The 22,111-nt window shown below is 45.6% G+C and overlaps 1 protein-coding gene across 1 annotated transcript in view; it reads right to left on the bottom strand.

The window, feature by feature from the left end:
• The window catches only part of LOC144763327 (uncharacterized), a 1,153,250-nt gene extending 1,133,403 nt beyond the window's left edge, over positions 1-19,847 (bottom strand). The window contains exon 1 of the mRNA XM_078648815.1: positions 19,724-19,847. Coding sequence (XP_078504941.1) covers positions 19,724-19,799 — 76 coding nt within the window. The 5' untranslated portion in view covers positions 19,800-19,847. The remainder of the gene's footprint in view (positions 1-19,723) is intronic.
• Positions 19,848-22,111: the final 2,264 nt, after the last annotated feature.

Raw genomic sequence — 22,111 nt, 5'->3', positions numbered from 1 at the left:
TTAGCAATTTAAAAACTTTAAACAATAAACTTCGTTTTTATACCCAAAAATACTTTTCATAAAACATTAATTACCAATTATTAAATAATTTCCAATTACAAAAACATTACTTACCAATTAAAAAAACATTACTTACCAATTAAAACAATTAATTACCAATTAAAAAAATTAATTACCAATTGCAAACATTAATTTCCAACTACAAACATTAATTACCAAATAAAAAAATTAATTACCAATTAAAAAAATTAATTACCAATTACAAACATTAATTACCAATTACAAACATTACCAATTACAAACATTAATTACCAATTTAAAAAATAAATTGCCAATTAAAATAATTAATTGCCAATTAATAATTAATTACAAATGAATTAATTATCAATACCAATAAATTAAAATAAATCATTACTTAATTACAATTAAAATACTTCCCGCCCAATTCCCCTGTAAACCCACTACCCGCTACAAAACTTAAACGCAAAAATTAATTAAAGTTAATTTGTAATTTCTAAAAAATTATAATTAATTTAATATATTTAAATTACTTCCCACCCTATTCCCCTATAAACCCACAACCCGCTCCAGTACTAAAACATAAAATTGACTTAAAAACAACATTAATAATATATAGAAATAGTACACATATCATTTAAAACAAGTAAAATACTTAACAAAAAACATGTAACACATACATATTAAATACATAATAAAATACATAACAATAATACAAATATCGATATTAATAACATCGAAATTAGTAACATCGATATATTTGGTATCAATATTACTGACTTCGATATTACTTACATCAATATAAAAAAATTCGATATTACTTACCTTAGGGTCGATATTCTGTCCAACGATATTCTTGACCTCGATATTCTTTACCTGCCATGTTTCAGACTCGATATTTCTGTAGGTTGATATTACAAACTCGATATTTAGACTGCGTACCAGTCAGGCTAGAGCAGGGATTTGCATCAATTAGGCATGATCGGTCGATTAGGGCCGGATTTTGTTGTCGGTGCATTCGGGGACCTGGCTGCACGTAGCTGTTGCCACATAGCACCCTTGTGAGGCAATCCCAACGACCCCCCTACCCCCACCTTAAAACAGTTCCGTTGTGCCTGGAGGCCGGAGCACGCTCACCCGTGTTGGCGGAGCCTGACGCGGCGGCAGGTCGTGCGGCCCTGCAGGTGTTGGGCCGGGCCAGGAGATCGTATCTCCTGCGGCACGGAGTTTCGGACCAGGCGTATGTCGGGCCTCAGTCCGACTCTGCAGGAGTTGCCGCGGCTGTGGTGGCATGTCAGGAAGAGCCACCCCTGCCCAAGAAAGGTACGTCTGGGCCGTGGTCTGCATATGACGGAGCCGGCGAAGCGTGGGGGATGTCGTAAGAGCCTCCCCCTGGGCACTGTAGTGTAGGACTCCTCCCCTCTCATGACAGCAGGGACGGTTGAAATGGGAGGGAGAGCGGTAGGGCCTCAGCAAGGACCAGGGGAGAGCCCTCAGGGAGCACTCTCAGCGCGGCCAAGGCAGTGGAGATGGATGGCCAAGCACAGGGGGACACTCTTTGGGACCTAGGAGTAGAGAGTGGGGAGGGGGAGGAGGAGGAGGTTTCACGCTGATCCTGTCTGGCAGTGAGTCTGTGGGAGGGGAGGAGGGGGACTGGGATGTCCTACCTGTGGATCTTTCTGCTGGGGCTGGGAGGGTGCCGGTCCCCATGGGTGGTAGGGGGCAAGGACCCTGGCAGGCGGTCTCAACGCCACGCCCTCTAGAGTCAACAGGCAGCAGTGCTCCCGGCCCTTCCCAGGGGTAAAAGTCAGGTGACCTGAGCTCAGGGGCCCCCGGGTCTAGGTGGGCAGGCAAGTCCCTAGAAGAAAAGATTTGGGATCTGTGCCGCATTATTCAGGAGACTGAGCTTAAGTTTTGTCATCATGAGGTGTCACACTACTTGGAAGACTTTCCGTTCGTCGGGATGGCACAGTCTGTTGAATGCGAGAGGGCGCTTGGGCAGTTTCAAGTCCTAGCATGAGATTTCGGGGTTCCCTTAGCCCCAGAGAAAACAGCTTGGCCCAGCTGCTGTCTGACATTTCTAGACATTGAATTGGATTTGGTTGATTGGATGGCCCGCTTACCTGAACAGAAGGTGACGGAGATGCAGGTGTTTCTGCTGCAAGTGATTGGGGAGAAGAAGATTGATCTGCAGTCAGTGCAGAGACTCCTGGGGTTACTGAATTTTGTGTGCCAGGTGGTGCGGGCCGGGAGGACTTTCTGTAGATGTCTTGGCATGGCCATGTCGGGTGCGGTGCTCTCTCATCACAGAGGCAGGATCTCGATGGGAGTCAGGGCGGACCTTCGCGTGTGACAGTTTCTTGTCTGATTTCAATGTTGTGTCGCTGGAGTTTGTGGATGACAAAATGGTTTGGCAGGTGAAGATTTTCTCTGACGCCGCAGGGGCTTCCGGTTTTGGGATCTTCTGGAATGGGAGGTGGTGTGCAGATCAGTGGCCCAAGCATTGGTTGAAACAAGGCAGGAGTATTGCGTTCTTAGAAATCTTCCCACTGCTGTTTGCGCTAGAGGTGTGGGGCCTGGAGTTCCAGAACAGGTTAATATTGTTCCATGTTGACAACAGGACAGTAGTGGACTTGGTGAACAATGAGAAGGCGCAAGATCTGCGCGTGTTACATTTGCTGCAAGGTTTTATGCTGCAATGCCTGTGTTTTAATGTTCTATTTCGCACGCAACATGTCCCAGGTGCAAGCAATGACATTGCAGATGCGTTGTCTCATTCGCAGTGGCAGTGGTTCAAACGTCCGGCGCCGGGAGCGGAGGCTTGCAAGACCAAGGTGCTGGACGGTATCTGGGCCTGGGGGAGTGAGAGTAGTGGGCCTGGTCGAGAAATCCATAGCTGACTCTACAAGGCGCTCTTACAGGTTGGCGTGATCTGAATTCGGCACGTTTCTGGGATGGACCAGTGAGACATGGCGCTGGCCCAGTCAAGAATGTGAACAGGGAGTCATTCACTTTGTTTTGGATTGCATTGATAAAGGGTTGTCTCAACCTACGATTGCGGGAAAATTGGCGGGGATTTCTTTTTACAGCACGTTATACATGGGTTTTGATCCTGCAAAAAATACATTGTTGAGTAGGGTGTTAAATGGTTGGGAGCATGAGCGGGGTGAGGGAGGGGGGAGGCAATTACTTTTGACTTGTTGCTGGACCTGTTTGCCGAGTTGTTGCATTGTTGTTATGATGAGTATGAGGTGGCAGTATTTCGTTTGTGTATGATTTGGATGTTCTTCGGGGCTTTCCGGGTTTCCGAATTGGTGGGGGCAAGGCTGGTAGGGCGTCTGAGGATGTGCATTTGAATGGTGCGTGTCTGGGGATTTGGTTGGGTCGTTCTAAAACAGACCAGGTAGGAAGGGGCAAGTGAGTGTGGCGAAGCGAAAGCGGATGTGTGGAAGCATGCCCTGTGCGAGAGTGGGGTGACTTTTGTCACAGAAGGCAGCAGGTAACAGGGGACATTTTTTGTCATGCTTCCAAGAAGCGGGTGACAGCTTTTCGGTTGCTGGCGGTGTTGTGAATGGCTGTGAGGCGCTTGGGCATGGACCCTGCCAGGTATGGGACGCATTCTTTTCGTATCGGCGCGGCGACGGTGGCAGCGCATTTGGGTTGGTCCTGGTACAAGATCAGGAACATTGGGCAATGGTGATCACGCTATGTGCGCAAATGAGTCAGGTGTGAGTCGGGGTAGGCTGTAAGAGGTGAGGGAGGTGCAGTGGGGGTTTGGCACTGGTATTAATTTTGTTTTCTTCCTAGGTTGCATCAGGGGTCCAGGAGCCAAGACGTTTACCTGGATTGTCGGACACTCGTCTTGCACTGGGCATCGAAATATGCGGACAGGCAGGTGTATGGTCATAGCCTGGGCCTGCGAAGCAGCCACCATGAGGTACAATGGTGCGGTAAGAGCAGGATGCGCTGGGGAGCATTGTTGCCCTGGCTGACGAGAAAGGTGTCTCAGAGAGGCTGCCCGGACATGTAGGTTATCCACCTGGGGGAGAATGACATCATCAAACAATCCCACGTGTTTTTGCTACATTTGATGCAACGGCATCTTGAAGCCATGAGGAGCAATCTGGCAGGCGCCTGTATTGTTTGGACTGAGTTTGTGCCGCGAAGGACTTGGTGAGTGGCACTGAAGCCCGCTGCAGTTTAGAAAGCAAGGCGCAAATTGAATCACGCAGTGAGAGTTTTTCGTGGGAACAAAGGTATTAAAGTGATTGCTCATGCGGGATTGAGGCTCGAGGAGCCACTGCTTTTTCGAGATGATGGAGTGCACCTTTCGCACATGGGTAACGCATACTACATGATATAGATGAGGGATGTCATTTGTCACCTGTGGAATGAGTCTATTTGGTGCAGCCGGGTTTGAGAGCGAAAGGTGCACTGAAGAAAGGTGGGGCAGGTAACCGCCCTTCAGGGGTTCCCTGGTTGGCAGTACTTTGGAGGGGTGGGGAGTCTATGACTGGCATACTCACCCCTCCGGGGAGGGGGATGCAGGTGCATGATGGGGGTGCGGCATGCAAGAGTGCGATGGCTGGAGATGCTGGAGGAAGTTGAAAGATAACTGAGGAAGCGAATGGAAGAAGGGAATAGGTTGCGGAGTGAATTGGGAGAGAGTAACTGGAGTGGGTGAATGGCGGATGGATGATAGATTTGAGTTGGGGATTGGTATATGTTATTGATGTTTGGTTTAAAGTGTGTTGTCAACCCTGTCCTAATAAAATGGCCTTTTACGCTAACATACAGCGTGGAGTGGTTATTGTGCGATGCGGCCCCGGGGGAAGCAAGGTCGGCAGACCAGTCTTCCCCCGGGGTATTCACGCGAGACCGAAGGACAGGGTGTAGTTAGGGGGTATGGGGTTCAAGGGGTGGGTTTAGGGGTGGGGTCAGAGATAGGGTTTATAGAGGGCAGGAGAGGAAGTTGCCTTTTCCTGCCCTCAGCGCCATTAGGGAAGCGTCGAGTTTAGTTTTGACCTCCCTCCCACCCTACATGTTTCAGGAGTGGGAAGGGGTGTGTACCCGGTATAAGCATGCAAGTTTAGGATGGGTTGAGTGTGAGGCGAGCAGTACTTTGGAGGGGTGGGGTGTCTATGACAGGCATACTCACCCCTCCTTGGAGGGGGATTCAGGTGCATGATGGGGGTGCGGCATGAAAGAGTGCAATGGTTGGAGATGCTGGAGGAGGTTGAAAGATAACTGAGGAAGCGAATGGAAGAAGGATAACGGTTGCGGAGTGAATTGGGAGAGAGTAACTGGAGTGGGTGAATGGCAGATGGATGAAAGATTTGAGTTGGAGATTTGTTTTTTGTTATTGATGTTTGGTTTAAATTGTTTTTGTCTACCCTGTCCTCATAAAATGGCCTTTTACGCTAACAAACAGCATGGAGTGGTTATTGCGCGAAGCGGCAAATAGCAACAAGACCAGCGTTCAGAAGGAACATCACTTAACAGAACACCATTTGCGCTTCTTTACAACACCGAAGCAGCAGTGTAGGGTTGAGTAAATCTGGGGTAAGCATGGGTGTAAAATCCGTTCCGCTCGCGGATTTTCGGCAAATTCGCAATCCGCGAACTTGCCGAAAATTCGTAAAATCCGTGCGAAGCGGATTTTTTGCTTGGTCGCACTTGCCAACTAGAATACTATACAATTTCGCGGGAGTAAACACTTGCGAACACGTAGATGCGGCGGGCAGCGACAATCTCGCAATTGCGAGATTGCAAAATTTGCAATTTCGCACAAGAAATCCACCAGCAGGCAGCATAAACCTTGAAAATTATGATTTTTATCAGAATAACTCCTCAGGTTGACATTTGCCTGCACTTTTTCTTTGCAAGGAGTCCATTTTGGGGGGGGGGTGGGAGGAAGGAAGTGCCCCACAGTCTCCAACTTCCTGTTCCTGTCCAGCAGGCTCCTCCCAGTGCTTTCTTCATGTGCTGGTCACTTTGATTTGGATCTTGACCTGGAAGGATTACTTTTTGTGGATGCTGCTGGATATTTGGATTTTTGCAAAACTGAAAGCACTCAGCAGGTGCAAATGTTCAATCTTATCATTAGTAACCATTCACTGTAGTGCTTCCTGAGGGGCCCCTTCAGAGTTAATTTGCCTACTTGCAACTATTCTATGACCCTGCTCTGACCCTCCCAGCAGGCTCAGAGAATAGCTACAAGTATACAACAAAGGTCCTGTTAAAAAATTACACTGCAACAGAAAGCAATTACAGACAAAACTGAAAGCACTCAGCAGGTGCAAAAGTTCAATCTTATCATTAGTAACCATTCCCTGTAGTGCTTCCTGAGGGGCCCCTTCAGAGTTCAGTTGCCTACTTGCAACTATTCTATGACCCTGCTCTGACCCTCACAGCAGGCTCAGAGAATAGCTACAAGCAGGCCACAAAGGTCCTGTGAAAAAAAATTGCACTGCAACAGAAAGCAAATTACAGATAAGGAAGCAGGTGCCAGCCAGACTGGAAGTTTAAATTCAGTGACACATTAATCAACCCCAAATTAATTCATGTCAGTTGAAGCAGGGCAGGTGTGCTTGCTTTTTTTCACCCCCATAATCTACAGTGATAAACCAACCAGAGGGTGGCAGTGGTGAAACAGAGGGTGCTGTGAACCTGTGATGATGAACCAGACGTAGAAACAACATAGTCGCGGCCGTTGCGAGCCGACAAGTAAGTTCGCAATTGCGAACTGGTACACAACCCTCGCGAACTGGCAGAAACCCTTGAAAAAAAAATCCGAAAATTCGTGAGAGTTCGTGGATTTTGCGGATTGCGAATCCGTAAATACGCAAGTTCGCGGATTGCCAATTCGCAAAATCCGCCCATGCTTAATCTGGGGATCAGACTGAATACATTTCAACTTAGAGCTTTTTAATTGAAACAAATGTATTTACATTATTAGTAACGACATCAAGGATGTACTTACTGGTGATAATTTACGAAGATCAAACATTATTGCAATTTATGTATAACAAATCTACCAGATGTTAAAGTTCCGGTCTATAACTGATAGTCACGCCGCAAATAAGCATGGCTTTAGTCAGCTAATGTATTACGAACCAATCGAGCCAAAACTGCCTTTAAACTTTTAAATAAAAAGTGATACTATCACAGTTAATAGTACTCATTTTACCAACCTTCAAAGGATGAAAAAGTCATGATATTACTGCCAGGGTTTGAATTTTAAACAGTGGGTTGCAGGAACTCACCGCAGGGAGATATTTTACTGCCCCGAATAAGGCATGTAAAGGACTGTGGGAGGGATGGGTGGAAACAGAAACTAGGAGGCTTTTAGTGTTCCACACTTTTGCCTTTTATTCACTGATCAGAGTTAATACAGGATTTCTGGGTTCTGGAATTCTTCAGCTATTTCACTCTTCCTTCATTCGTCTCTTTTACAGGTCTTCCAGGCGGAGAACCCCAGGATGCTCGGGAGAAGAAGACAGAAGGACGGTGAGTACCGCCGCTGATTTATTTCGGTCTATGATAGCGCCCTTCAACACACCCAAAAAGGTGTCACGAGTAAACTTCAAACACTCTGGAAAGAGGGGTGATTGGTGGGTAGCATTGAAGGAGGGGGTTTGGTCTTGTAAGGGGGTGGTCTTCTACCTTTCACTCGCACAGTGGAATAGTAGGCAGCACAAATAGCAGTAGGCAACTCTCCCACACAGTGCCAGACAAGGTCATACAACACAAAATATGAGAGAATGAAAAGTAGAAATAAAAACCTCTTCCTTAAGTAATCCTGTCGGGCTTCCTAGACCCTGCCCTCTGTTTCTGGGATTCAAGGGTGCGCTGTTCTGACTGAGCCCAACCAGAGAGGCAACTTATGTCAAGTATTAGGTTACTGTGCCCTATTGTGCTCTAGTTTCAATAATGGGCCTATTTGTACTAAGCTGTGTACTTCAGCATGTTTCTGCTCAGGCGTGTACTGCTGTGCTCAGGTGCCTAAGTCTGCCTGACTTCTCCCCTCCTCCCGCAGTCTTCCTTCCATTACTCGCTTCCTCTTCCCCCAACTGTGTTCCCCCGGGTCCCGCAGGAGTATGCACTACCACCTCTCTTCCTTCCTGATTTTTTAGGGCGAGGCCTCCGCCCACGTAAGTGGGAGGAGTTTCGAGATCCTAATGTTAAAGAAGAGAAAAAAAAAGTATCTCCTAGGGCTTTGGCGAGACAAATTCCACACATTCCTTAGTGTGTTCTGTCATCTGGCCAGTGATTCGTCTTCGTTGTGGTGTCGTTTTAATAGGCTTGAAGTGATAGGGTAAATGTAGTTTCCGTCCGCCATGTTGGGCATTTTTCGTTCGTGTGCGCGCAAAGAAGTACATTAATTATAATTAGGAGCTGTCAGGGTGCCTCCGTAAGTGAATCCAGATGGCCGGGCGCGTTCACCATTCAGCAGCGCTCAGCGCGCAGCTGCTGCATGCCAGGCCGGGAAAGGGCTTCATTAGCCTCACTCATCCGGCGCTGAGACAGGCCCCCTCCCTCATCTGTATCGGCGAAACAGGACAGATGCAATAAAGAGTGCCTAGGAGCTGGCTAGATGCACCATGGAGCGCTTCGAATTGGGTAAAAGATGCCCGTTTCAAAGCAGCCACATGCAACTTAACATACTTACAAGCGGGCGTGTGTGTGTTAGAAACCAACTAATGTTAAACCATGTGTCCGCTATCACTCACTCTCTTCTCTCCACTACTGAACAGACAGAATAAGAGGGCCACTCTGGTCAGTCACTCATTAGTGACACTAAACTCTTCCCACAAGACCTCTGCAAATTATTGCGATCAAGCACTTCCTCACAGATGGTACCCGTTCGGTAAAGCGCTTTGGCGACGCGTCAGAGGCATGAAGCTCTATATAAGCACAATTAACATTACAGTTGCAGAGATATAAAATCGTCAGGTTTCACCCAATAGTTGAGAAAACTACACCATAAATAACAAATGACATGATGTTTGTTATATGTTTTACATAGCAAACATTTTCAGGGCTCGGATTGTGCATGGCTCTAAGAGCCAAGCCAGAGCCTGAGCTTGGCTGTCCCTGTTAACTTGTTTCCTCTCTCACCTCTAACCCCAAAACCCATTTTCAATTTTAAAGACGGTGAAAACAACATTTCGACATGCTGACGTTGAGATTGATGGAGCACTTAACAGGTGCCTTCTCCGTGGCCTCTTCTGCCGTGATTGGGTGGGCCAAAGTTCACATTTGGGTGGGCCTGGCCCCTGCTTTGGCTCCTCGTAACCATGGGCAGAAGGAGACACTGGCTGAAGAACCATTAACTCACTGATGTACTCGACCAGCGTTCAACCCTGTTGCCTCGTGAATATACAAAGATTGCAGCAACATTAACCAACTGAGCTATCTTACCCGGATACGAGGGTGTGATCTGCAAATTAAACACGGAGCTTAGAGAATGTACAGTCGCTCACCTAGGTTTGTCCATTGGATTCTTCCCTGAGACCTGCAGGCTACACCCATACCTCAGCAGCAGGAGCATTAACCCTCAGGACTGTTTTACCAGCTAGTGCGCTTCCATTTGTTTTCGGGCATAGCCGCCTGCGTGTGTTGGGACTACGGGCAGTGCAGAGTGCAGAATCAGAGTGCAGAATCAGAGTGCAGTTTGAGAGTGCAGAGTGCAGATTGAGAGTGGAGAGTGCAGTTTGAGAGTGCAGATTGAGAGTGCAGTGTGAGAGTGCAGTTTGAGAGTGTAGTTTGAGAGTGCAGTATGAGAGTTGAGAGTGCAGTTTGAGAGTGCAGTTTGAGAGTGCAGAGTGCAGTTTGAGAGTGGAGAGTGCAGATTGAGAGTGCAGTTTGAGAGTGCAGTTTGAGAGTGAGGTTTGAGAGTGCAGTTTGAGAGTGCAGATTGAGAGTGCAGTTTGAGAGTGCAGTTTGAGAGTGCAGTATGAGACTTGAGAGTGCAGATTGAGAGTGCAGATTGAGAGTGCAGAATCAGAGTGCAGAGTGCAGATTGCAGTTTGAGAGTGCAGTTTGAGAGTGCAGAGTGCAGTTTGAGAGTGGAGAGTGCAGTTTGAGAGTGCAGTTTGAGAGTGCAGTTTGAGAGTGCAGTTTGAGAGTGCAGTTTGAGAGTGCAGTTTGAGAGTGTAGTTTGAGAGTGCAGTATGAGAGTTGAGAGTGCAGTTTGAGAGTGCAGTTTGAGAGTGCAGTATGAGACTTGAGAGTGCAGATTGATAGTGCAGATTGAGAGTGCAGAATCAGAGTGCAGAGTGCAGATTGCAGTTTGAGAGTGCAGTTTGAGAGTGCAGAGTGCAGATTGAGAGTGGAGAGTGCAGTTTGAGAGTGCAGATTGAGAGTGCCGAGTGGCAGTGAGTGCAGACTGAGTGCAGAGTGACAGTGAGTGCAGACTGAGTGCAGAGTGACAGTGAGTGCAGACTGAGTGCAGAGTGACAGTGAGTGCAGAGTGACAGTGAGTGCAGAGTGACAGTGAGTGCAGAGTGAGTGCAGAGTGAGTGCAGAGTGAGTGCAGAGTGACAGTGAGTGCAGAGTGACAGTGAGTGCAGAGTGACAGCGAGTGCAGAGTGACAGCGAGTGCAGAGTGACAGCGAGTGCAGAGTGACAGCGAGTGACAGTGAGTGCAGAGTGACAGCAGAGTGACAGTGAGTGCAGAGTGACAGTGAGTGCAGAGTGACTGTAGAGTGAGTGCAGAGTGAGTGCAGAGTGACAGTGAGTGACAGTGAGTGCAGAGTGACAGTGAGTGCAGAGTGACAGCAGAGTGACAGTGAGTGCAGAGTGACAGTGAGTGCAGAGTGACAGCAGAGTGACAGTGAGTGCAGAGTGACAGTGAGTGCAGAGTGACAGTGAGTGCAGAGTGACAGTGAGTGCAGAGTGACAGTGAGTGCAGAGTGACAGTGAGTGCAGAGTGACAGTGAGGGCAGAGTGACAGTGAGGGCAGAGTGACAGTGAGGGCAGAGTGACTGTAGAGTGACAGTGAGTGCAGAGTGACAGTGAGTGCAGAGTTACAGTGAGTGCAGAGTGACAGTGAGTGCAGAGTGACAGCAGAGTGACAGTGAGTGCAGAGTGACAGTGAGTGCAGAGTGACAGTGAGTGCAGAGTGACAGCAGAGTGACAGTGAGTGCAGAGTGACAGTGAGTGCAGAGTGACAGCATAGTGACAGTGAGTGCAGAGTGACAGTGAGTGCAGAGTGACAGTGAGTGCAGAGTGACAGTGAGTGCAGAGTGACAGTGAGGGCAGAGTGACTGTAGAGTGAGTGCAGAGTGAGTGCAGAGTGACAGTGAGTGCAGAGTGAGTGCAGAGTGAGTGCAGAGTGACAGTGAGTGCAGAGTGACAGTGAGTGCAGAGTGACAGTGAGTGCAGAGTGACTGTAGAGTGCAGAGTGACTGTAGAGTGCAGAGTGACAGTGAGTGCAGAGTGACAGTGAGTGCAGAGTGACAGTGAGTGCAGAGTGACTGTAGAGTGAGTGCAGAGTGAGTGCAGAGTGACAGTGAGTGCAGAGTGACAGTGAGTGCAGAGTGACAGTGAGTGCAGAGTGACAATGAGTGCAGAGTGACAGTGATTGCAGAGTGACAGCAGAGTGACAGTGAGTGCAGAGTGACAGTGAGGGCAGAGTGACTGTAGAGTGAGTGCAGAGTGAGTGCAGAGTGACAGTGAGTGCAGAGTGAGTGCAGAGTGCAGAGTGACAGTGAGTGCAGAGTGACAGTGAGTGCAGAGTGACAGTGAGTGCAGAGTGACAATGAGTGCAGAGTGACAGTGATTGCAGAGTGACAGCAGAGTGACAGTGAGTGCAGAGTGACAGTGAGTGCAGAGTGACAGTGAGTGCAGAGTGACAATGAGTGACAGTGAGTGCAGAGTGACAGTGAGTGCAGAGTGACAGTGAGTGCAGAGTGACAGTGAGTGCAGAGTGACTGCAGAGACAGTGTGTCAGGGTGCACATTGTGTGAGTGTGCAGAATGAGTGTGCAGGGTAAACAGTGTGTGACTATGCAGGGTGACATTGGGAGTGTGCGGGTGAGCAGTGTGTGAATGTGTAGGGGCAGTGTGTGAGTGTGCAGAAAACACCACACACACATACACCACACACACATAACGCACACACAAACCACACACCTCAGTCTCTCAACACCACACACTTGTCACCACTCAACACAACACACTCACCACCACACTCACTCCCCAGGCTCACCCCCACAGACTCACCACCACACACTCACCAGCACACAGAAAACAACACACACAACAACACACCCCCAGCCGTCAATGAATGCTTTCACCATGCACAAACACCAACAACCATCATCCATCTGTGCACGCTTTTACCAAGCACACACCCACCAGCCGTCAGTGCACCCTTCCACCAGGCACACACACCTCCAGCCGGCAGTGCACTTTTCCACCAAGCAATCGCAGTATGGTACACTTTACTTTTAAACATATTCATATAAAGCACAGCATGCCACCATTGGTAAAATTACAATTCAACCAAGATACTTCCACTACACACCACATGCACACACTCCATAACACATGGCAAAAAGACATTGGCATTTACAATGCCATTAGCTCAAACTCAAATAAATCCGAGCCCGATTGCATTTCTAATGCTTGTGTTATTAGGAATGTCCCTGGTCATTCCCCGCCCATGCAGCAACTATCAGCGGCTGCTTTCACGCTTCTCCTGGAGGGACCCACTAGTCCTTGCACCACTCCTCAATCGACTACCCTTCGGTCTTAGGATCTCCATCACGTTCAGCACTTCCATTCATCTGCGTCCCAAGAGGGCCTTCTTCTTCGGCGTCCTCCGGTGCTTCTTGGTTCTGCCTCTTGACCTCCAGCTCCAATGAGACCTATTCCGGGGTGAGGTCTTCTTCTCCTCCCCGTAGCCTCGCTGATTGGTGCTCTCCCGGCTGAACCTCTTCTTCTTCCTGCATGGGAGAGGTTGGGAAGGGTTGAACTCTTTCATCCACTCTCCAGGTTTGGAACGCTCTCCGGTCCGTTGGTGGTGAGTCTACTCCAAGTATGAGGCAGGCAGTGCCGGGCTCTCTCACACAAGGGCACTCAGTAGCGTCATTGCGGCCCTCTCCCTGGATCACATAACTCACATGTCTGATCATTTTCGAGCCCTGTATGAAGTGTGGCAGCCAAGGTCTTCCGCGTATGCCTCATACGTAGTTCCGGAAATGTAATTCAGGTGCCGAGTGACAGCAACAGTGGTAAGGACAGTGGATCAGCGAAACAGCCTGGTGGGTCAGAAAACTGCATTTACTAACAAGCACTGGTGATGGAGCAGAGGAGAGACGAAATTTTTTGTGTACCCCTTGCAAAGTCAAGCTCTCATAACTATAACGAAAATAATAGTTTGCTGCATGAAAACTAATCAACAAAATGCACTTAAATATTTTTTACACTACACGTGGGAAGCTAATGGCTATTTGCAAAAAAATTATATACTAACAATTGTGAACGAGTCATATTAATATAGTGCTATAAAAATAATATATTTTTTAGCAAATAAGCATGTGTTTTTATGCTTTTGATAGTGTTATTATATGTTGTGGCAAGAGAAAAGAAAATGCACTTGGTAATTAAACAGAAAAGCTATTTATGTTGCTTAAGCGATGTAACAATTAACCGTGAATATTAGTATGGTGGGTGGTAAACAGAAGGGCTATAATTCAAAATCTAATTTTCTGTTTGTTTTCACATTAGTTCTCATTGAGGCCTATGTGGCCTATCTGTTGAAAAATGGCTGGTGACTGAAGCGTTGACATCAGTTTGAAAGAAAAGGCCTCCACGCATGCGTACTGGTGAAAGCAGAGTAAATGGAATGGCCGGTACGCGAAGCGAGTGATGTCAAGGTCAGCTTGGCCTAGGGCACGGATGTGTGCCAAAGGATGCCTGCATCTGAAACCATGTGAACGGAACAGTAATAGAGAAAAATAACAAGTTCTGTAACAAAAGGAGAATGACAAGCATAAATCGGAGATGAATGGCATGGGAAAGTTTGAGATGACTTTGCTAAATGGAAAACTGGTTTAGACGAGGATTGAATGAGGCGATCATCACCACCCCTCTAATGGACCAATCAGAATGAACTGTGGACCATAAAAGTTTCAATTTTAAGTTAGATAGTTAGAGAAAAAGGGTATAAAAGAGCTTGTTCGGAAGGGTGAAAAAAGCTTGCTCCACGGATTTTATTTTGCACCACGACATGCTGTCGGTTTGAACTATTTTATGGGGCTAGAGACTTGGAACATTTTTGGACTTTAACTTTTGATGGAGTAAAGAAGAATGATCGAATGCAGAGTTTTTGTTTTGGAAGGGAGGCATTGAGGAGAATAGAGAGACAGATTTGGGAACCCGGGCGATTCTGTTATTTTCATGTAACAGACTAGTAAAATATTTTCTAAACTTTCATTTTCTTTCATATGTACTAAATAAATTGCTTTATTTCGGCTTGTCTAAATAAATCTTTAAAAGTATTTTTCTTAAATGAAGTAGATAAATTCAATTTAAATTTTAAACTTGAGTCTGGTTTTAATGTTATGAAATGTCATGACAGAATAGAATTGCTAAAATTATAAAGATTGCTATGATTAAGCGGGTCTTAGTCTCCATCAACTAACTTCTACTAGATGATCCATTGACCGTATAGTGGAGTACCTTGATGTAGTGATTTCCAGGTAACAGGTTAGCATAAATCAAAGCTATTTAAAATGTATATAAATGTATAAAGTATAAAACTTAGGTACCCCGCTAGCCAGCGGCTCGCCTTCTTTGTCACTGATTCAGAAGTAATGGTGTGTGTGTGTGTGTGTGTGTGTGTGAGACTTGCGGTGCTATGGGCCCCACCGATGAGTAAAAATTAAATTGCTCCTGGGTTAAGTGAAATGAGTATTAAAGGTTGTTAGATAGCTCCGCTGGATCACTGGCAAAGTCAGCAAATCAAGCACTGTGCCCAGGAGCGGGACGACAATGAGGAGCAAGCTGCAGCCCTGCCAAAAATAAGTACAGAAGGGCCTGGTGCTTTTCTTATAGCACGCTGTGCTTGTAAAAATTCAATACATAAATAACGCAAAATAAAAGGAGAAAGTTGCAAGGAAAATCAAAGTGTGCGGACACCACAGTTACAGAGCGCCACGCTGCCAAAATAAAAAAAAATAAGGTGGATGAAAAGGTGCAAGCAAATCTGCGCCATTGCAGGAAAGCATGTTGTTCCTGCAGTAGGAGAAAATCCTTACAGAAAATAGTGCTCAGAGGTTGTTAATAAGACATACCGTGTAACAAGAGAAGTAATAGGGCCAGTCTTCATGGGAGGTTACAACTGAAAACAAGGCGGTAGTAAGGAGGAACTAACAAGCCGATTAACGAATCAGAAGTCAGCATTTAGAAAGGACAATGATACAAGCCAATGACAAATATGGGCGGGACTTCAAGTACATACTCCAATACAGCATGCCTCGCAGAGCAGCGCATGCGCTGTCCAGGCTCGACCTAAAAAGCAATGCCACTTGGAATTAATAGTTAATGAAAATATCAACAGTTAGATCCAAATTTAGTAAACAGAAGACAGATACGTTACCTTAACCATAGCACGAAATATTAGACAACTTCATAAGTCAAAAGTCAGTGAGAGCTAGTTTAGTTAGAAAAATTAAGAGCAGAAGGAGTGTTGGTTGGGGAAAAACGGGTTTGGTTGGGAAACACAGCCCCTCCCCGTTGTCCACGATCCCTATCGCACTGAAGATCAGCTTAGACCTATTGTGGAGGCAGTCCCATGCAGCAACGTTCTTGTGACCAGTGTTGCATAATGGGAGTGGCAGTATGGATCAATATGTGAAAGCCTGTGAGAAAGGAAATGGGCAGACTTTTTGAAGAAAGCCAGCTAATCCTTGAGAAAGCCCTTGAGCAAGAGTTACTACAGACTATATCCTAGGGAGAAAGTTCTGCCTCTGTTGTGTCCAACATTCCTACTCCTAGTTGTACAGGTCCTTCTCGTCTTGCGAGTGGTTGTTTTGCCTTTCAGGTAGAGGAGGCTCCTCCATGCCTGAACTATGACCATATTAAAATGGAGTTCTGCGTTCAGCCTGAGTCAGCAGCACTCACAGGAGCCGCACTCGAGCAGAAGGAACACGTGCATGTGGCTGCTCAGCGGCTCGCTCATCATCGGCATGCTGGATCAGGCCCAATGAAGAGGAGCAATGAAAAGACTGCAAGTGATGTCAGCATTCCATCTGCCAATCAGAGCTAGCCCAAGGGCATCCGCTCTCCAGGAAATAGGACTGTTCTACTGTTCCAGGGAAAGAGGAGGCTTTTCAGCATACGATCTTTAAACCTAGAGGGATATAACAGCTTCCTTATTAATAGTAAGGATCAGATCAGGGATTAGTGAGTTCAAAAGGGATAGAAGCAATATGTGGTATGTTTCACGTCTATTGATGGAAGCATTTCTCATTTTCTGTTATAAAGCCCTACCTATCTCTTTCTTCCTGCTCCAAATGGAAAAGCCATGAATACACTGCCTGATTCAACTTTGAGTGACCTGAACACCAGCTGCAGAGACCGGATGTATGTCAGTACAACGCGATCTTTTAGATCGCGGAACTTGACATCGCAGATTTTACAACGCAAGTCGTTACAACGACTTGCGATGGAGGGCGCGGATTTAGGAATTTTTTAATTTTATATTCCAACACCAGTCCCCGTAACAGTAGGGAAGGTGTTGGAATATAAAATTACAACATTCCTTATCCCACAGCGCCATCCAGCGCAAGTCGTAGTAACGACTTGCGTTGTAATAGCTGCGTGGAAAAGGTCGTGCGGTGTAAACACCGCGTTGTAAATGACATTTCCCGCAGAGACCTGCCAATCACTGGCAGGTTACAAGGTTGTGTTTCGTACAAGATTGACCGACCGCTTCATCTTTCTACTATCAATGAAATGAGGGCAATTGAGATGGCATTTACTACTGTGATTCCAGCAGTCATATCTGCTTGGAAGGGACACCCCGCGGTCCCATTCATTGCAGGGGTTCCTGAGCAGTCAAACCGAGCACGGTGCAAAGCGCCTGGTTCGACTAGAACCATCTGTACAAATAGGATGCAGTGTTGTTCAAATAGTTGATGTCCACCCTCCCCTGACAATGTACACCAGCAAGAAGCCTTTTGTGGGCATTAATGTATAATACTCAGAGATCTAGAGCATGCATACTTGTGAGTACCAACTGGAAAATCCTTAAATATAAGCGTCTTCTCATACTTCATGAAACATATCACTCCCGTCTTCCTCAACCTGCACTGCCTTATACTCTGCTTTGCATGGTCTCCCAGCATCATTACTGAGCAACCAATCAAATCAGCAGTTTATTCTCAGGGCAATGTCTGCTCACCACACCTGGGAGTCACCACCTCACATACATCTGATGGGTCAATCCTCCCGAGCCTGGGTATGGAATGTGATAGTTGTGCCACGACAAATTGATCATGATGGGAGGGGCATGTATGAACAATGAGAGCCATGCATTAGGTGGGCACATTTTTAGTTATCTAGCTTTCAGGATCACATATGGCTTCTTGCCAGGAGCTGATTACACAATCGAAACACTTCATATTACTGGACTCACGTGTCGGAGTATAAGATCTTTCCACATTTCTAATCATGAACATTTTAGTATATGTATCATTGCGTGCTATGATAGCTTTTTTGGCTTATGTTGGTGCATTGCGAAACGCTACATCAAAAGTGTTATCTTTGTTCAGAGGGTTGGCTTGGAAATATACACCATATATGGATGCTGTAAAGTCTCCACCAACTTAGTTTTAACCATAACCTTGGAGTTTCTGGGGGCTGAAGTGCAGAGCCTGGAGGCAGAGAGATAGGAGCTATGAGCACGTGAGTGCAGGTAGCACCAAGTGTAGGGCTATATCCAAAGATTGTGTATGTCTGGACACATCTACGCCGTGCATCCTCTGGCTGGTTAGTCAGGTCTGAGGCCTGAGGCCTGAGAGACAGGGTGAGTACTCACTGTCGGTGTGCGTATATCTGGCCTCGGCATAGAACACAGGAGTATGTGCGCTATGAGTGGCCAGTTTATTTTGAACGGAGAGATGTTACCCATGACCTACTGGCACACGCCGCCCGACCCCCGGGTTGTGGGCTGAATGGCCGTGTATAGACTCGTTGATTTCAATATTTTAATGACTCGTGTTCTCTATTAGGTGCCAATAATGTGCTCACATTTCTTTCCTGCAATAAAAATATATTTGACAAAAAAAATGAGTGGCCAGTTTATTCAGTAAGAAACCAATGAAGGGGTAAAGCTTTGTTCTCCTGCTGTCTGACCTGAGACAAAGTGTTCCATTCGTTTTATTTTTGATCAGGTGGCTGGGACAAAGTGTTCAATTAGTTTTATTTTTGATCAGGTGGCTGGAGGAACAAAGGCACACAATGTTTAAATATTGTTATTGTGAGAGGGAGAGCTTTGTGGATGTTAGCTACTAAAAGTCTATGTAATCCATTTCAGTAGCTTTGAGTAAGAGAAAGAGAGCACAACACAAGTGTTTGCAGAACTCCCGGTAGTTTCTGTAGGGGCGAAGCAATATGGTTTATTTTCATTTGAATTAATATTCAATGCAGAATACTAAATGTTGCAAGGCTCATGAATCCAATCTCCCAATTTCATAAACAACTGCTATTTTCACTCCATCCAAAATACCCATTGTGTTGACCTTGTAAGAGTGAATTAATTGCGCAAGAATGAAAACACACTAATTTCATCAAGATCTGCCATGGAGCGATTGGATTGGAACTTGTGCCCTGCCCATGAGACATATATTTAGGCACTTCACCTTCCTGAAATCTCAAGGGGAATGGAAGGTCACTTGCAGGGTAAAGCAGATCTTACATAAAGCAGACTAACAACACGGGCTATTGTATTGTGTTGTGAAACAATGCGCCAATCACATATATGCAAGAGGGCAGGTAACTTCCATCCGCTACCATACCGGAAGTGGTACCTGCCACAGGAAGGCCCCTGTACAGTAGTTGCAGTATATGTGGAAGAGGTGTGGCGCAGCGGCCAGGGCGACTGACCCTGGAAGCTGGGGATCACAGTTCGATCCCCGGCTCTGGCGGCAGGGGTCTGCCCAGCATCCTGTGACTCTGGGCAATAGCTCGCTTAATCTTCCCGATGGCCCCCAGCACCTTGACACCTTCGGGTAATTGTTTGCGCTTTACAAATACTGGACATTTACATTTATGCACTAACCACCATAAGAATCTCAATGACAACGATGAGTGCAACCTGGAGGTTACGATGAAATGCACACAGGAGCTGAGTAAATATCCATTTACTGCGCCGGTGGTCATCAAATAAGCGATTATTGTAAAGACGCAAGAAAAAAATAGTTTTGTGTCACAGCATGCTATATCGTGCTGCACGGGCTTCGGAGTACCACATGTAGCCTGGGTCTTCTTCAAGGCACTGCACTCCATCTGCTTTTAACATACGTTGTCGTATTTTGTGCCTGGACGCAGGGTGACAACTGCAACCTATCTGGGTTAGACTAGAGCAAAAGAAAGACATTTCCAATGCTAGATCAGGTCTTGTGTTTTTTAACCTATCGTCAGATCCTGAACCCCCTCCCCCACCCTCCCACCCGGGCACGTGCAAACAGTACCTTCAGGTTGAGCCCGCGCATTTTGATGCACCAAAATGGCTGCCAGAATTAGAATCCACGTATATAACTGCATCATTATTCAGGCCTTATCCAATGGCATCAGTGTCCGCCTCCTTTAGATTCCACTTTTACTGTTGGTTTGCTGTATCTGAGAAACAAAGAAAAAATATGATTTAACACTGATTTAACACTAACACAATGATTTAGAAACTTTTTTTTTTAAATCGGAGTATATAGGCTCAGTTCTTTGAGTAGGTCAAAAGTAGTTCTGTGTCTCCTCTACTCCACTCACCATACCAGCATGGATGTTAAATAGGAGTAGTTAGGAGGAAGATTTGATACTCCTTTATTGCCCTTTCGTACACCTGTAATTGCCCTTGCTTGCTGGTCATGGGCCATGAAGACAGTGAACAGGCAACATTATTATTAGGAGATTTCAACCTGCACTGGAACAATGACAAAAACCCTACTGTGGCTGCACTCAGTAACCTAATCCAGGACCTCAGCATGATTCAAGCATGATCAGAATCAGTAAACATGCTAGACATCAGGCCAACAGACTGATCAGAACACCATCAAATTATTTTTCAAATCTCTGCACAAGAAACTAAAATTGAAGGTCTAACGAAAAGGAAAAAAACGTGGGTGAGTGATTACTGCCTTGTAAACAGAACAAAACTGGGGGGGTCTATACCAGACCTCTTGGGCGTCTCGGATGGACCAACCATCGGTTCAAGACCTGATGCACCTCTACAATAGCAGTATGACCAATATAGTTCAGAAGGCTGCTCCATTACATCTATAAAAGCAAAAGAAAAAAAACAAATTCATTCTTTTCACCCCACCTTTTAGATCCCAACAACCTCAACCTTATTACAACTTTAAATTCCCAAGCACACGTGGATTCTTAACACACGGTTTCCCTTTTCTTTCAAAACAGATGAGCATATATGGTAAAAAGAAAAAATGTAAATCAACAGTTTCAATTTTCAAACAAATTCTTGTCTTTGTTTATTCGTTTTTTCTCCAAACAGCAAACAAAAGCCAACACGTTTCGTCGCTACAGGTGGTAGTCCTGCGACTTTCTCAAGGCTGCACAGAATAAACATACAGAATTGTGTTGTGTTTACTACTATAATCTAAGCACAACAGTAAAAAGCCTTCTGTGTCATAAATGTTCCGAAATTATCAGAAAAGACATTAGGCAATTAATCCTCATATCAAAATCGGAAACTTTCATTTAAAAGTGTTTAAACTACATGAGTGAGTTATCAAAGCATAAAGTATAAAGTAAAAGCCTGATGGAAAATACCGGAACATAGAGTTCCCAAAGATTCATAGTATCTCAACCTTATCACCCTGGAGAGAATTATTCAATAGAAAGCATTATGTAGTCTGAGTAAGAACCCGTGTGAGGTAACATCAGAGGTCGTGATGCCTAAATGTATTTCATCAACTATTATCATGCAGGTGAAGTGCGCCAAATAAGTGGTATAGTCTTAAAACTTATAAAGTCCATTAAACCACAAGAGCTCTTTATAAAAGATGGCAAAATTGAAAGTAAGACCTTCAGAAAAGAAACAGCATGCAATTCTCTTTTGCATGCCAGTAGTGCGCATCCACCGCACCAAATAAATGCAATACCCTATGGGGAATTAGTGAGAATAAGGCGCAATTGTAGTGCCAATGAGGACTTTGATGAACAAAAGAAAGGAACCATACAGAGGTTTATAAATAGAGGCTATGACAAAAAGACACTGAGGAAGGCTGAATTCAGGATAGATAAAATGAAACGTGATGACACACTAAGGGACTTGCGAAAGAAAAACAAGGAGTTGGACAAAGTTAGGCTTATTACAGGATACAATGACTGGTCTAGAACACTAAGTAAGAGTATGAACAAACACTGGCACCTACTTAGGGCAGATAGATGTTTAGAGAAATTTGTGACCATAATGCCAGCTATAACCTATAGGAGGGGACGTACACTAAGAAGTATCCTAAGTCCTAACTATCCTATAACACACTCCAATACCAACTGGCTTACAGAATATGGCAAAGGCTTCCATAGTTGTAACCAATGTACAGCATGTAAATGGGCTAAACCCAAAATGACACACTTTCACAGTCCGACTGGTAAAGAATTTGAGATTAGGGTTAATATCAATTGCCTTTCAAAATTTGTGGTGTATGCGATTGAATGTAAGTGTAAGAAGACATACATTGGCAGTACAATTAGAGCCCTAAGGGAAAGGATATGTGAACATGTTAGGGCAGTCAAACTAGGGGACATGAGATACCCCTTAGCTGCACATATGTCAATCTGTCCTTCACAGACCACAAATAAACGTTTTGAATATTTTGGTATAGATCATGTACCTAGGCACC

This window comes from Lissotriton helveticus, chromosome 1_1 (genome assembly GCF_964261635.1).
Source record: "Lissotriton helveticus chromosome 1_1, aLisHel1.1, whole genome shotgun sequence".
Lineage (NCBI taxonomy): Eukaryota > Metazoa > Chordata > Amphibia > Caudata > Salamandridae > Lissotriton > Lissotriton helveticus.
Note: the sequence above shows the minus strand (reverse complement) of the source record. Positions and strands in the feature narration are given on the sequence as shown.